Source organism: Petaurus breviceps, unplaced genomic scaffold (assembly GCF_028583685.1).
Source record: "Petaurus breviceps papuanus isolate PSGF00001 unplaced genomic scaffold, PetGlider_PUasm1.0 90779, whole genome shotgun sequence".
Classification (NCBI taxonomy): domain Eukaryota; kingdom Metazoa; phylum Chordata; class Mammalia; order Diprotodontia; family Petauridae; genus Petaurus; species Petaurus breviceps.
Genome location: NW_027187344.1, coordinates 7,440,678 through 7,457,760, shown reverse-complemented (window position 1 = coordinate 7,457,760; position 17,083 = coordinate 7,440,678). Strand labels below are relative to the sequence as shown.

At 44.0% G+C, this 17,083-nt stretch overlaps 1 protein-coding gene across 1 annotated transcript in view; it reads left to right on the top strand.

Moving 5' to 3' along the window:
• Positions 1 to 17,083, top strand: part of LAMC3 (laminin subunit gamma 3) — an 87,252-nt gene that overhangs the window by 20,627 nt on the left and 49,542 nt on the right. The window contains exons 3-6 of the mRNA XM_069069340.1: positions 1,579 to 1,709; positions 6,448 to 6,611; positions 15,923 to 16,111; positions 16,600 to 16,717. Of these exons, the coding sequence (XP_068925441.1) occupies positions 1,579 to 1,709; positions 6,448 to 6,611; positions 15,923 to 16,111; positions 16,600 to 16,717 (602 nt within the window). The remainder of the gene's footprint in view (positions 1 to 1,578; positions 1,710 to 6,447; positions 6,612 to 15,922; positions 16,112 to 16,599; positions 16,718 to 17,083) is intronic.

Genomic DNA, 17,083 nt, shown 5'->3' with positions numbered 1-17,083 from the left:
GAGAGAGAGAGAGAGAGAGAGAGAGAGAGAGAGAGAGAGGGAGGGAGGGAGGAAGGGAGGAAGGAAGGAAGGAAGGAAGGAAGGAAGGAAGGAAGGAAGGAAGGAAGGAAGGAAGGAAGGAAGGAAGGAAGGAAACAATCCCTGTCCTCAAAGAGCTTGCATTTTATCTGTACTTGCCATCACCTCCCCCTCCCATTAGACTATAAGCTTCTTGAGCCCTGAGGCTATTTCATTTTTCATCTCTATGTCTTCAGTGCCTATCACAGTGTCTTTTTTCCATTCATAGTAAGTACTTAATAAATATTTATTAAACTGAATGTTTGGAGAATGGAAGAAGTTCAAATTGGATGGTCTTTGTCTCCTCAGTCAAGTCAGGGTCACAGTATTCTGCTAAGGGCAGATGGGGAGAGAACTAGAGTTGGTCAATGGAGGAAAAAAAGGGTTTTAAAAGAGCCTCAGCATCTGAAAGGAGTCAATTAGAGATGAGTAAAAGACTTCCCCATGCAGTCAGAAGGGCTCAGTTAGAGTTAGCTTGCCTAAATTTGTGGTAGAACTAGTCAGCAGGACATCTTAACTACCTCCAGCAATGTTTTGCTATGTGGAAGTAGGTACAAAGGAGGAGGATTGTGAGTGCCAGGGGATCAGCATGATGGGAATGACCGAAGGTCAAGAGGGATCAAGGTGAAGGAAAAGGCCATTGAACATTGGTTCAAGACAAGGTAGTGAAGGAAGTGAAGTCAGGTTAGCCAGGGGTGGGTAACCTACAGCCTGAGGCCACATGTGGCCCTCTAGGTCCTCAAGTACAGTCCTTTGACTGAATCCAAACGTCACAGAACAAATTCTGTCACAGGGCCACACTTAAGGACCTAGAGGGCCACGTGTGGCCTTGAGGCTGCAGGTTCCCCACCCCTGAGCCAGAGCATGAGTGATGGACAAGGAAGATATTGCTGAGTTTAGGAACCATTGGTCATAACAAGGGTGAACAATGGTTTTGGCAGGGAAGAGGAATTTCTAAGGGCAGAACACAAGCCTCCTACCAGACTGGGTGAAGGCAGGAAGCAAGAGTGTCATGAGGGCAGAGACTGTTTTGGTTTTGTCTCTGTATTTCCAGTGCCTAGAGCACTGTTTGATTCATGGCAGGAACTTAATCGATTCTTGCTAATAGGTTGATTGATTGGATACAGATTTAAAGAACCTGGGTTCAAATCTTGCTTCTGTTCCTTCTTTGCGACATTGGCCAAGCCAACTTCTATGAAACCTCAGTTTACTCATTTGTAAAATGAAGGGTTCTAACATTCACTCCAATGCTAAATCAATGATTTTATAATGAATCTCAGGTTGAGGAACCTCAGAGAAGTAGATGGAAAAGAGAAAACTTCATAGTCAGTCCACTGTTTAAAAGTAGGGAGATGATGTAGGTAACTTCTCAAGTCACAGGATTCTGTGACTTTATGTCTTTAGCCAAAGCTGGCTAGCATCTAAGTAATGTAGAATGTCTAGGGGGAGAGAGATGGCCAAGGGATGGGGGTGAATGCCTTAACGACCACTGATGTGTGTGACCCGCTTCCCCTCCCACAGGAATGGGTAACCAGCACAGAGCTACTCATCTCCCTGAACCGACTCAATACTTTCGGGGATGACATCTTTAAGGACCCCAAGGTGTTACAGTCCTACTATTATGCCATCACTGACTTCTCTGTGGGGGGCAGGTAAGTGGCTGGTAGGTTCTAATGCCACAGTGAGGGAGGTAAGAGGTAGGGGCAATCTCACACCACAGCTGAATGTAAGGGACATCTTGCAATAGCTTTTGAAAGTCAGGCTGAATGGAAAGACTTACATGAACTGATGAAAAGTGAATTGAGCAAAACCAAGAAAACATTGTATACAGTAACAGCAATATTGTAAGAAGATCAGCTGTGAATGACTTAGTTATTCTCAGCAATGCAATGATCAAGACAAGTCCAAAGGACTCGTGATGAAAAATGCCATCCACCTCCAGAGAAAGAACTGATGGAGTCAGAATGCAGATAGATCAAAGCATTCTATTTTTCACTTTCTGTGTGTGTCTTTTTTCCCTTTGGGTCTGTCTTCTTTCACACTATGACTAATATGCTAATAAAAAAAAAAGACAGGCTGAACTGGCTTGAGGCTTGACTTCAGATTCCAAAACAAAGAGCTAAATTCCATTCCTTTCTCAATGATAATTAAATAGAAGTCTCTTTGGTCCAGATCTGGGATTTCATCAGGAACTCCCAGTGTAGAAACTCCTTCCATTCATGCAGCTCAACAGCCCGTCTATAACTTACTACCTGCTCTCCACGGTCTCACAGGTAGCCTGTGTCAGAGGAAGGACGTGAATGATATCAAAGCTGACCTTATATCCACTATTACATATTGTCTCTGCTGGGAAATGCCCTCTAATTAGAAACCCTATTAGAAGGGATTTCTGCTTGCTACAGGTAAATCACTTCTCATCTCAGGGCTTTAGCTTGTTCATCTGAAAAGTAGGGATAATCATATTTTCACTAGTTCTCTCACTGGGAGGCTGGGAGAAAAGTATTTTGTGAATCTTAAATAGATCTTAAAATAAAAATGAGTTATTATCATTATTACTTAGAATTGTAATATTGGAAGGGACCTTATCCATCGTGCTGTAGCTTTTGTGTGCTTAGCCAATTCCCCATCCCCAATTTTGACAACCTGACAAAAGGAAGATAGAAGCCCAGTCATCTTTCTCGCTATTGCCATTAGTCATCATTCGGACCAAGAGTCAGAAATCCAGGTCTCTCCAGGCCCAGTTCTGCCAGGTCTAGCTATATGACCTTGGTCAAGTCACTTCCCCTAAGACTCAGTTTCCCCATTTATAAAAAGAAGAAATTGGACAAGATGACGCCCAAGGCCCCTACCAGCAGTAACATGCTTGGATGGTAAATGAAAGAGTAACACTTAGCGGGCTGGCAAAAATAATGAGGGGAAACGGTCTGTTCTGATCTCATTGATTTGATCTTCTCAGCAAGTCCCTTTGGCCCATTCCCTTCATCTCCTTCCTCTTCCGTTTCTGCCTGCTCAGCACTTCTGCAAGTGAGGGTGTCTCGTCCCTCCACTAAGCACAACTGACTACTATTGATTGACTAGGGAGGAAGTCAAGGCAGCTGAGGGACGGAATGGAAGGCGACTGGTGGGAGGGAGCAGCTGGTGGAGAGAACTGGGAGCAAAGAGTCTCATTAAAGAAAATTAAACAATGATTTTTGACCACCCTATTAGGAATGATCTCAGGATAGAACAGAGCAGGATGTGAGGAGGGCTTATTAGACCCCTCTAGAGGAGCAAGTCTGCCCCAAGTAACTCAGGCAGCCCAGTAGGATCAGGCAATCGATCCCCCTTCCCTCAAATCACTCCTCCTTCCTATACAGTCCTCCCCTGAGAACAGAGAAGAAGGGAAAACAACATTTCTGGAACTTAGTCAGACTTCCCTCTTGTCTCTCCTCCCTACTCCCATATTTAACTCCAAATGCCAACTTCAACACGAGTAGGCAGAATAAGAATTATGGAAGCAGATGTTAGAACAGGAAAGAATGTCTGAGCTGGGAAAGGCCTTATGATAGAGAATGTCAGAGCTGAAGGAAACCTGAGAACATAGAACGTGCAGCCTAGAAAGGTCCTTAAATCACAGAGTGGCAGATCTAGAAGCTACCTGAGAATATAATATATCTGAGCTGAAGGGGACCTTAAATTATAGGTTATCAGAGCTGGAAAGGACATGAGAACATAGAGCATAGAACATTGGAGAGATACCTTAGATATCATCTAGTCCTACAAACACACACATACATTGCAGATGAGGAAATTGAGTCTCAAAGAGAGAAAGCATATGCCCTATGTCACATAGTAGACAAATGGCAGAGACACATTTTCTGATACTGTACTCCACATGCCATCATTAAATAGAGATGGCATGAGACTTGTAAAATGACCAGTGTCCATACAGATTTGGGGCTGCAATTGGAGGCCACAGGAGTCCCTGTAGGATGACTTGCCTTAAATCACTTTTGATTTCCAGTCTGGGTTCTCCTAGGCCTCAGCCGGACCAGCCACTGGCAAGAAGCTGATCCTGCCAATTAGTAGCCCCAGCTTTCTTTCCAATGAGCTCTTGTGAAACTCAATCTGTTTCCACTTTGCCTAAATTTGCACACTCCCTAGCCTGGGCTTGGAAGCTGCTGAAAGAACACTTCTCATCCCTGCCCCCACATAGCTGAAAATGAATGGAAAAACTTCCCTGCGTGACACAGAATTATTCTAGAGGATACTATAACATGGAGTACAGGAAAGCGCACAGGATGGGGGTCTGAAGAACTAGATTCTGGTCCTGGTTTTACCACTAACGCCTTGGGTGACTTTGGGCAAGAAGTTTTCTCCTCTCTGAGCCTCAGTTTCCTCATCTGTAAAATGAGGAGTTTGGATTAATCTCTAAAGGCCCTTCCACCTCTAACATTCCATAATACAAGGGCCTTTCCAGTTCCAACCATCTGTGATTCAATGATGATGATGATGATGATGCTGGTAGGGACTCTTCTAGGGAGAGGCAGAGGGTACAATCATTTTGAAGTACGGACAGGTCTTTCAACCCCTGAACAACTGGTCCATGAGCTGAAGACCATTTTGGAGAAGGGAGGACTGAAGAAGAAAGGTTGGGCTATAATGGAGTGGTGATGCAGAGTGGTGCCAGCCATTCCTGTCTCTTCCTGTTCCCTTACCCAAGATCACATCAGCCCAGAACCCAGGGCCATTCTAGTACCTTAGCCAGGAAAGCCAATCCACAAACTCCATGTACCTGGTACTATGCTGGACATGATATGGGGCACAAAATATAAAGTAGAACATAAAGGAAACTTGTTTTTTTCTTTAAGTAGTTTACACTTTTATTGGAGACCAAGAGGAGCCCACCTCAAACCATTAGAGAGCAATACAAGACAGGGCATTGCCCCCTTCCCCGAGAATATATGGATGAAGGTGAGAAAGGAGAGAGCAGCACACTCTGAAAGTGGGGTGGGTGAGACCAGCTGCATTCCTCTGTCTTCTGCTTCATCCCCACTCAGTCTTCACTTTGAAGCCTCCATGGAGAGGGAGAACAGCCTGGTGGGGTAGGGGAGACCAGAGGTCTCCAGTTGCTCTTCCTCCCCCCTTCACTTTAGGGGTTTTGAGGCAGAGAACATCTGGATTCAATTTACATCAGGTCAGACCACCCTCAGATCAGCAGCTGGCTTTAGAGAGAGGTGCTTATAGGCCCTAGACAGGTGGTTCCACTAGGAGGCGCCCTGTGGCTCCCTGCAGGGAATCCATCCCTCTCGCCATGACCAGCCTGATGTCCAACCATGAAATAGACAAAGTTGGCTTTTGACTAAGCCTTGTTGTTATATGGAGATAAAAGCAGCATATTGAGAGATTTTATGTCTTGTTTTCATCCAAGGAATTGCCTTGATGTATGCCCCTCTACAGATTTAAAGAACTAAACCATAGAATAATGTCTCTCTACCACCCTTTTCCAACCCCAACCCCAACCCAGTTCCATTGAAATGAAAATGACCCTACGTTTAACTGGTCATCAGTATTTATTGAGCACAAAGTGAGGACGGGAGAATTTAATCAGTTCTATGGAAGGAAAGAAGAGGGCAGATAGGGACTGAGAGACCTAACAGAACTAGGAAAGACACTATCCAGGCCCTCAAGGAAAATGTGATGGTAGTAAGAGTGGGGCGGGAGCTAATTCAAAGGGACAAGGGCCTACTTCCTGGGGACAGGGGTAGGGAGGGCAGTATCTGGTATAGCTGCTGTCTTTGGTCCTGCTTAGTTATGGCCTGAATTTTTATTTCCATCTAGAAAAAAGTAGAGTTTACTGGGGCTAGCTGCTACCTTTGGGAGCTTGGGAGGAATTCAGTAGTATTATGTACACTAGGTATAGAATCTAGGCTATTGTCTCTGGTACAAAGGGTTTAGAATCATAGGCATAGTTCCAGGTTTGGAGAGAGAAGACCTAGTTTGAGTCCTACTTCTGACATTTACTATCCTTGTGACCCTGGGTAAGTCACTTCATATCTAGGAACCTGTTTCCTTCTATGTAAAATGAGACAATTGCCCAAGATGGTCTAGATCTATGGCTCTGTGGTTCCTGGTTGTTTTAACCCTTCATTTGCCAGGTTTTCAGTTACTCCTAGGGTCATAGATTCAGAACTGAAAGAGACCATAGAGATCATCAAGTCTATACTCTGATTGTGCAAATGAAAAAAATACAGCCCAGAAAAGATAAATATTTTTCCCAGTCAAACAAGAAGTAAATATCTGAGGCAGAATTCAAACTCAATTCATCCTAACTATTCTATCCACTACATGATGCTGCCTACTGGCTTAGGGGGCTTCCAACCAGTCTCACCCCCTTGTTTTTCCCTCCAGGTGTAAGTGTAATGGGCATGCTAGTGAATGTGTCGATGAAGGAGGCCAGCTGGTCTGCAGCTGCCAGCACAACACCACAGGAACTGACTGTGAGAAGTGCCTACCCTTCTACCAAGACCGGCCCTGGGCTCGGGGAACAGCAGAGGCTGCCAATGAATGTCTACGTAAGTATCTTAGGGAGGAATCAGCCTTGGAGTTGGGGGAGTGGGGTGAAGGTGGGGAAGGAAGATGGTGAGCCGACAAATGTCTGTTTCTGCTGCTGTGCATGTTGGGAGATGCCATGGAGGCACAGACAGGGTTGGGAAAGTTAGCTTGTTGCCTGAGTTCTCAATGAAGCTCCAATTGAGAGAAAAAAGGACAGAATATCTTTGCTGGCAGGTGGCTCTTGGGTAGGCCTTAATATCATAGGATTTTACCAAAAGAGACCTTGGAAATTAAAGGATTATAAATTTAGAGCTGGGAGGGACCTAAAAAGTCATTGAGTTCAACTCCCTTATTTTATTTGTAAGGAAACTGAGATCCAGAGGAGTCAAGCAACTGGCCTGACCTCACAAAGGTAGTAGTAGAGGCAGAGTTCAAACTTAGTTCTTCTGGCTTGAAACGCACTGGTTCTTCCTACCATACCATGCTGCCCAGTGAAAGGCTCAAAAGACCTCCTCTGGGGAGTTAATAGTGGCTTCTGGGCTCCAAGGGCAGCTGTCTAACTTGGGCAAGACATGTCAGTCCATGCTTCAGTTTCCTCATTGGGAAAATGATCAGGGTAGACTATTTCCCATATCTGGAGGCTTCCCCTTAAGATCCCTTTCAGCTCTAAAATTCTACAGTTCTTCTGGCTGTGGCCTTTAAGAAGCTTCATATCCCCTACCTCAAGTCTAGTCTGAAGTCCTTCATCATGAGTTCCCTCTTCTCCCCTCTTTGCCGCTATTTCCTCTTTCATCCCTGTCTCACATGAAGAAGGACCTTAATCTTTTCCAAGGCCAATCCTTCTACTTGCACATCCTGTCTCCTCCAGCATGTTGCCCCTTCTGTCATTTCAGCTCTATCAATTATATCCATGTTTCCCACATTCTCAAAAAACCCCTCATTTGATCCTGCCATATAGGACTGTTGTCCCAGATCTCTTCTGCCCTTTGTGACTAAACTCTTCAAAAGGGCCATCTACTACAGATGCCTCCACTTTTATCTTCTCTCACTCTCTCCTTAACTCCTTATAATCTGACTTCTGACCTCATCATTCCACCAAAATTTCTCTCTCCACAGTCACCAATTGTCTCTTGGTTGCCAAATCCAATGGTCTTTTCTCAATCCTCATTTGCCTTGACCTCTCTGCAGCCTTTGATGCTGTTGATCCCTTCTTTCTCCTTCAGTCTCTCTTATCCCTGGGATTTTCCCCAGCACCACTCTCCTGGTGTGAGACTCCTTCTCAGTCTGTTACTGGATCCTCAATCCTCAACTCCTTCTACCTGTAGGTGTCCCTCAGGATTCTGCCCTGACTCCTCTTCTCTTTTCCTTCTATTCTTCTTCCCTTGGTGGCCCACCAGTTCCTGTGGATTTAATTACCATCTCTATAGGTATGATTCTCAAATCTACCCATCTTGCCTCCAATTACATGTCTTGAACTGCCTTTCAGATATCTTGAAGTAGATTCCAGTAGACGTCTTAAACTTGACGTGTCTAAAACTGAACTCATTATCTTTCTCTTTAAACCCTCCCTTCTTCCTAACTTCCCTGTTATGTCAAGGACAACACTATCTCCCCAGTCCCCTAGCTCACATCCTTGACTCCTCACTCTCTTTCACCTACCATACAAATCCAATCTGTTGCCAAGGCCTATGGATTTCACCTTTGCAGAATCTCTAGAATATGCCCCCTTCTCTCTTCTGACATTGCTACCACCCTGGTGCAGTCCCTAATCGCCTCACACTCACAGAAACCTGTCTCTTTCCCACTCCGGTCCATCCCCCATTCAGTCATCAGAATGATTTCCTAAAGCACAGGTCCAACCATGTCACCTCTCCTCCTACTCAATAAACTCCAGGGGCTTCCTATTGTTTCAAGGATCAAATAAAAATCCTATGTTTGGCATTCAGAGCCCTTCATAACCTAGGCCCTGCCCCCTTTCCAGTCTTCTTACACTAAACTCCCTCTCCTCCTCATATGTCCTCTTCAATCCAATCCCATTGACTTCCACAAACAATACTCTATCTCTTGGCTCCTGGCATTTTCTCTGGCTATCTCCTGTGCCTGGAATGCTCTCCCTCATCTCTGTATCCTGGCTTCCTTAACTTCCTTGAAGCCAAGACTAAAATCCCATCTTCTGCAGGAAAGCTTTCACAACCTTTCTCAATTCCAGTGCCTTCTGTTTCTTATTTTTTATTTGTCCTTCATGTAGCTTGTTTGCAAATATGTGTTGACTTGTTGTCTTCCTCATTAGATTGTAAACTCCATAAGGGCAGGAACTGTCTTTTATCTCCTTTTGTATCCCCAGTGCCTAGTACAGTGTCTAGCACATAGTAGGTACTTAATAAATGTTTATTTACCAACTGGTCTGGGAAAGACATTTTAAAAAGAACATTGATTCCCCATCAGTTGGGGAATGACTTAACAGATTGTGATACATGAATGTAATGGAATATTACTTTGCTGTAAAAATGGATGAATACAGAGAGCATGAAAAGATAAATATACGTATGAATGTATATAAAGTACAATAAAGAAATAGGCAGCTAGGAGGCACACAGCTGGTCCCAGAGTCAGGAATATTCATCTTCCTGAGTTCAAATCTGGCCTCAGACATTTATTTCCTAGCTGTGTGACCCTGGGCAAATCACTTAACCCTGTTTGCTTCAGTTTCCTCATCTGTAAAAACGAGCTGAAGAAGGAAATGGCAAACCCACTCCAGTATCTTTGCCAAGAAAACCTCAAATGGGGTCACAAAGGGTTGGACACGACTTAACAACAACATAATAAACAGAGCCAGAAAACAATATGTACAATGACTACAACAATTTAAATGAAAAGAACAACAAAACAATAAAAAATGAATGCAGAAAAATTATAATGACAAGCTTGTTCCCAAAGAAGGCATATCAGCAGACCCCTTTCACTCTTCTCTGCAGACTATGGGTATGGAACTGTACATATAATGTTGGATTTTTAAAAATATATATTACTTAGTTTTGCTGAACTATGAGTGTGAAACTCTGCATATAATGTCGAATTATATATATATATATATATTTATGTATGTATTTAGGCTAGTTTTGCTGAATTGTTTTTGTTCCCTTTTTTATTCATTGTTATGAGAGATAGCTCTCTGTGGGTGGGGGGGTGGGTAAAAATAAAGGATAATCAACTAAAATTATTTTTAAAAAGAAAAAACATTAACAAGCTGGAGAGCATCCAAACAGAGTTACAAAGACATTGAAAGATTTGGAGACCATGCCCATGAGGATCAAATGAAAGGACTTGGGATATTTATACTGACAAAGAGAAAACTTAGGAAAGAGACAATTGCTGTTTTCAAGCATTTGAAGGGCAGAAGAAGGATCGGGCTTGTTCAGTTTGGCCTCAGAGGGGAAAATTTAGAACGATGGAAAGAAGCTTCCAGGAGAAAGATTTCAGTTTGATATAGAACTACCCCACCACAGAATAGGCTGCCTTGCAAGATGGTGGCCCCCTCTTCCACCCAGAGGTTGTATGACCCTGTACTAGGCTGCCATGCCACAGAAGGGATGCCAAGTCCTGGTTTGTCCTCGCTGGCCTCTGAGGTCCTGACCAAGTCTCAGAGTCTGTGATGCGTGTCAGTGATCAACTTCATTGAGGGATAGGAGGCAAGTCAGAAATTAAGGAGAAGCTTTGTAGTTCCTTATTTGGATTTAACCATTCAAGTCCCAGCTGGTAATCAAAGGAAGAAGGATTAAACCTCCACACTCAATCTTTCCCAATAGGCCTGTGGCCGTGCTTTGATGTTCACCCTTCACCCCCTCATTTCTGAGTCTGGGTCCATGCTGTGGTTTTCCCAATGTAACCTCAGAAACACAAAGGAAGCAAGGATGGCTCACTCTCCCAGAGAGACAGGGCCAGCAGGGGAAAAGTACTGGCCAATCAGCAGCAGCTTCATCCCCTGTCTGCCCCAAGCATAGCGTGAGGATCCCTGCTGCCACCATCCACCCACCTCCCCCTTTCCAGCTCTGCCCTTTTCCTCTAGCCAGACAACCATCAGTTTGTGTTTAAGCCTATCCTGCTTATCCAGCTATCCAGCTGTTGTTGGGCTGTGGATGCCGAGCAGAAAAACTCCTCAGCAGACAGGACTCCTGAGCCAGGCTGTCTCCCTGGGCTTGGCCTGCAGTGGACTCCAGCTCTGGGAGAAGGATGGCAGAACACTGTGTTCCCCAGCACGGGGTGACAGCCCTGCAGAACCATGGCCTTGCCCTAACAGGCTCCTGCTGGTCTCCATTGTGGGGCCTCCTTAAGGGAGTTCTCCCACCTTCTTCCTGTATAGCCCTGCTCTGAATTTCGTGCCCCAACTGGGTCATTGAGCAATTGCCAAGTGGACAGGAACCAGCTGCATCTCTGCAAGTCCTGTTGATTCTATGTACCCAGCACATCTCATTTCCATTCTTTTCTCTCCCTTCACAATGTCTCCTCCCTCATGTAGGCCTTCATGACCTCTCATTCAGACTATTGTAATAGTCTCCTTATCTTCATTTGCTTATGTCTCAAGTCTACCTTCCCACAGCTGCCAAAATCATCTTCCCAATGCAAAAGCCCAACTATGCCCCTCCTCTGCTCAAAGCCCTATAGTAGCTCCCTATTGCCTCTAGGATAACATGCATCTTGGGTCATCTCCCGTCATCCTAATCTGTATCTGGCCACTGGACCCAGATGGCTTCAGAGGAGAAAGTGAGGCTGGTGACTTTGTACCAGTGCTGCCTCACTTAAATCCAATTCACTTTCATGGTATCTCTTCCCGAGGTCATGGTCCTCTTCAAAAGCAAAGGACAAAGAACAAGGATAACATGAACACCTCAGCCTGGCTTTTCACCCTACCCTTCCTTAATCCAGTAGAATGAAAACTCCCTGAAGGTAGGCACTGTACTCCAAGGATCACAGGAACATAGATCTAGACCTGGAAGGAACTTCATAGGACATCTAGTCCAACCATTTCATTTCACAAGTGAGAAAAATGAGGTGATTTGTCCAAAGTAACATAGGAAGTATTGGAGGTGAATATGTTTATAACCCCATGGCCAAGCATGGTGCCTGATGGATAGTAGATATTTAATGAATGTTTGCTGAAGCAAATCCACACCACAATCTCCAAAGAACCAAATTTCAGGTGACCCAGGAAATAACATTTCCATCAAATAGGCTACAGATTGTTATCCAATGGTGACTTGATCATAAGAAGTATCATAGAAGACAACATATAGATATATCATGGGAAAAGGAGATGGGCTGGTCATGTGTCAGCAGCTCAGGATCTCAGTGAACATAGCACTGATATCTGTGCAACATTGAGACCTTGGGAGGAAGGCCTTCCCTTGGCATTTTGGATGCATCTTTACATAGCCATGGAAGGATTCATGGCAGGACGTGAACAGAGGTGAAACAGGCTGAGATGTGGATGGAATAGAATCCACAGCACAGAGTGCAGTAATCATATCAATGAACTCATAGAACCATTGAAGACATGTCATTGACAAGTATTAATTAAGTACTGTGCTTTGCACTAGAAATAAAATAGTTCCTGCCCCCAAGGGGCTCATAATCTAACAGGGGGAGACATCATATTAAAAGAAGCTGAAAGAGGGGAAGAAGAAAAGAAAATCCCACACAGGGGAAATTCCACCATGGAGAAAGAAATATGAAAACTTGGAAGTGTAGCCTAGAGAGGAATGAAGGCGTGAACATGACTGACCTGGACCTTTCCTTTAAATCAGAGGTTCCCGAACTTATTTGGCTTACTATCTGCCCCCTTTTCAAAAAATAAAATTACTCAGCACCCCCCTGAGAAATCTATTTTCTTTAACTCTTCAATGTTTTTATTTTTTTAATTTGCGTAATTTCAAAAATATACAATTTTTAAATGACGCATTTTAAATATAATGAATTTGTGGGGTTTTCCTGCATTGAAATTTTGATGATGTAATATCGTTTCATTATTGTATAGCATCATATTGTAAACAAGTCATTACACAAACATCCTCCTGCTGATGCATACTGGACCTCCCGGCAACACCTGACAACCTCGCCTGCCAACAGTTGCTTGTTAAGACCTGTCTGAGGACTTGACCACTAATCAGTTGTAACTTGCATTCTGTGTCTTTATTTGGAAAATAATGTAATTGCTACAACTTTAACTCTATTACACAACAAATGAAAGAAGTACAAACAATTTTTCTAAATTTTCTTCTCTTCTTTCCTTATGCTTCCACGGCTCCTTTATTTTTATTCAACGCCCCCTGATTGTCCCCGAGGTTGCTACTGCCAGTCTTCCCATTTCACCAGCGTCCCCAGGGGCTGGTATCACCCACTTTGGGAACCTATGCAGAAGAGATCAGAGGAAGAAGCTGCCGGGTAAACGGATCTCCCAGCCAGAGAAAGTTCCTGGATCCTGATGTCAAAGGAATATTCCAGGAAAAGAAGGTTACAGTGAATTGTGGGAAAAGGGGTCTGGAGAGCAGGTTCCAGAGAAGAATGGAAGAGTGAAATATTTTCGTGTGACTAGTGCAAAAGTCAAATCTAGCCTCCAGCACTGACTCCCCATCTGCCTCGGGCCAAGTCGCTTGACTTCTAGGTTAAGTGATCTGTAAAAATGGTCCTAATGATAGCACCTACTTCCCATGGTTGTTATGAGGATCAAAAGGGATAATGTATGTAAATTGTTCTGCAAACCGTAAGCCTCCATATAAATGTGAGTTATTATTATTATTATCAAAGAAGAAAGAAAGGGAGGAGGCCCACTTGGAACATGATCAGAATTTTGAAGCCCAGCCATCCCCGCCCAGGCCCAGCTTCCCTGTTAAAGAGACAAAAGGACCTGAAATCTCAAGTGCAGCCGTAAGCTGGCATCAACCTGCCTTTCCAAACTTGTTTCATCCATTTTAAGCATATGAAATCATATTTCTCTTTACACATTTTAACATCCAGCCAAACTGGCCTGCTAGCTAAGCTGCTCCCGGAGCTCTGCACATCATCTCCTGGCCGTGCACGTTTGTTTAGGCTGTCTGCCATGCCTGGAATGTGCTCCTTGTCTTCACTGAAAAATCCTCCTCTTCCTTTGAGTCAGTCCAGATGCTGCCTCCTCCACGAAGCCTTCCATGACTCTGTTCCCCCCACCCCCACCCCAGTTTGGTAGTGTCCTCTCCTCCAATTTTTCTAGAGCACTTTGGCTGGCTCTCTTGTTTGTCTGGTCCGCCCTACCTTGTCTTATGTCCATATCGTATCTCCCCCACACATCCTTCCAAAGTGCTGGGATCCTCTGTTCCCTCTGGCCTCCAGCTAGAAGTCATGAAAATAAAAGAGCTTGTGAGCAAAAGCATAGTCAATCAGTCAGTTACCTGGGTCCAAGTCAAGTAAAGAAAATAGGGTGGAACCAACCAGAGATGCCTGGGGTTTGTTTTGTGGCATCTCTGCAAAGGACCATAGGATGTTACAAGTAGAATGGATTTGTACAGAGATCAATCTGATGCTCTTCCCTACCATTTTACAGAAGAGAAAACTGAGGTCCAGAGAAGTTATAGGACTTCCTTAAGGCTGTACCCACAGTGAGGCCTTCTGACTCTGATGCCAGGGCCACACAATGATTCATTTATTCAGTAAATAGTTAGTGGGCACTTACCACATGTAAGATATCATGGGGGACAGAAAGATTAATAAAATCAGATGTCTCCCTTAAAGGAGATTATGATAATCTGAATTAGCTGCTTCTCTGTGCCTTGATATTCCCATGTATGAAATGGGCACAGATATGCAACTTGGGGGAACTGAGTCTGAGTGAGATAGGGCCTACAAGGCTCTAGGGAGAGAATGTAGTCATAGAAACAGACATTTTAACACTGCTGGGGACCTTAGAGAACATTTGGTCCTGTTCCTAGTAGTAGAAGAGGAAATAATCCTGGAGAGGCCAAGTCCCTTGCCCAAGGTCACCTAGGACAGGACAGGTACCAGAGCCCAGGTGTCTCGCTATGCAGTTCATCTTTCTACCATATCATACTGCTCCTCCCCATGAAAGGAAGATGATTTCAGGCTGTCACCAAGAGGCCCAGGCTCCTTTTCCCCCATCCCCAACCTTCCAACAACTATCCCCTTTCAAATTCCTGAACAATCTTCTCAAGAGATAGCATTGCCATAGTAGAGATAGTACTGCCCCAGGAAGACCTGAGTTCAAATCCCATCTTCAATATTTACTAGCTCTGTGACAATGGCCAAATCATTTAATCTCTCTGGGAATATTTGGGAATAAAGGTGATGTGAAACCAAAGTATATCAATGAAAGTTTTTAGAAAGAGGTTTTCGTTCTGTGACAATGGGCAAGTCACTTAAACTCTCCAGGAATATTTGGGAATGAAAGTTATGTAAAAACAAAATTTATCAATGAAAATTTTTAGGAAGAGATTTTTAAAAACAAACTCGACAAGCTTCAGTTTTCTCATCTGTGAAATAGGAATAATAGTACTCATAGTACTTGCCTGATGAGGTTGTTGAGAGGCTTGAAAAAGAAAATAAAGCACTCTACACTCTAAAAGGCTATGTGGAGGTCTATCGTAGTTTATTATTACTTATGTAATTGTAAGTAGAGACATCACCTGGCCAACAAAGGTCTATGGGATCGAAGCTATAGTTTTTCCAGTAGCAATGTATGCCTGTGAGAGTCATACTATATGGAAAGCTGAGCGCCACAGAATTGAACTTTCAAATTGTGGGGCTGGAGAAGACTTGAGAGTCCCATGGACAGCAGGGAGATCAGATCAGTCAGTACTTAAAGAAATTAATTCAAACTATTCCCTGGAAGGTCAAATAGTGAAGCTGAAGCTTAACTACTTTGGTCACATAATGAGAGGATGAGACTCATTCGAAAAGACCCTGATGTTGGGAAAGTTTGAAGGCAAAAGGAGAAGGGGAAGACAGAGGATGAAATGAATGGACAGTATCATGGAAACAATGAACATGAGCTTGGACAGACTTTGAGAAATAGTAGAGGATAGAAGGGCCTGGCATGCTATGATCTAGGAGGGTGTGAAGAATTGGAAACTACTGAACAGCAGCAGCAAAATATAATATAATTTTATTTTAGATGACAATAATATTATAGTATTGTTATATAGCTTATGATCATTTTGTATCAATATATTAAATATGCTATATTTCATTGCAATATAGAATGTGTTATATATTTTATATATTATGTCCTCATATTATACATTATGTTTACATCATTCAATTTCATAATATTGATGGTTTCCCCTAGCCTGCAATTGCAGTGGCCTCTCTGAAGAATGTTTCTATGACTGGGAGTTGTATCGGAGCACTGGTCATGGGGGTCACTGCCAGAACTGCCGGGGCCACACTGCCGGACCCCACTGCGAGCGATGCCAAGAGAACTTCTACCGCTGGGACCAGCAGCGGCCATGCCAGCCCTGTGATTGCCACCCAGCAGGTACGCAGAAACAGCTGGTGGGGTGGGGGTAAGAGGACAAGTCAGGAGATAATCGGACTTGTGCTACCTACTCCTAGGGTAGCTGGGAGAAAAGGGCTTAGGACACTCAGTCCAAGAGATGTTGAGTTGTCTGGGAGTGAGGTTCTTCCAGTCCAGCTCAGGACATGGTAATAGGATCCTAGTTGGATACTTAGAAGAGGCCTCTGAGGGCATATAGTCAAACCCCAGAATTTTCTAAGTAAGGAAACTGAGGCTCAGAAAATGAAGGGACTTGCCCAAGGCCATGTAATCAGCAGTCGGCATTCAAACCCGATTTCCTGACTCCAAATCCCACACTCTTCCCAATATACCACACTGCCTCCCATTCCCCCTGCTTTCCTGCAATGACTCTTCCCTATTCTCCATCATCTCTTCCTGCTCCTACTCTCCCCGTTCCCCATCCCTCAAGCCCATCTTCATGTTGCTCTCTCCTCGTTCTACCCCCCCAGGATCCCTTAGCCTGCAGTGTGACAGCTCAGGCACCTGCAAGTGTAAACCCAGTGTGACTGGCTGGAAATGTGATCGCTGTCTGACAGGGTTCCATTCTCTTAGTGAAGGTGGATGCAGGTAAGTAGGGGCAGGGTTTGGGTACTTGTGCTGTTCAGTTGTTTTTGGTCACGTCCAACTCTTGGTGACACCATTTGTGGACTTCTTGGCAAAGATACTGGAGTACTCTGCCATTTCCTTCTCCAGCTCATTTTACAGATAAAGAAACAGAAAGAAACAGGGTAAGTGACTTGTCCAGTGTAACACAGCTAGTAAGTGCCTGAGGTAAAATTTGAACTCAGGTCTTCCTAACTCCAGGTCCAGAGCTCTAACCACTGCACCACCTAGCTACCCCCAGTACTTGTGTAATTCATAGATATAGGTATACACACATATGTGTATACACCTTCATCTCTTTATATTATGTGTATATGTGAGTGTAAATGG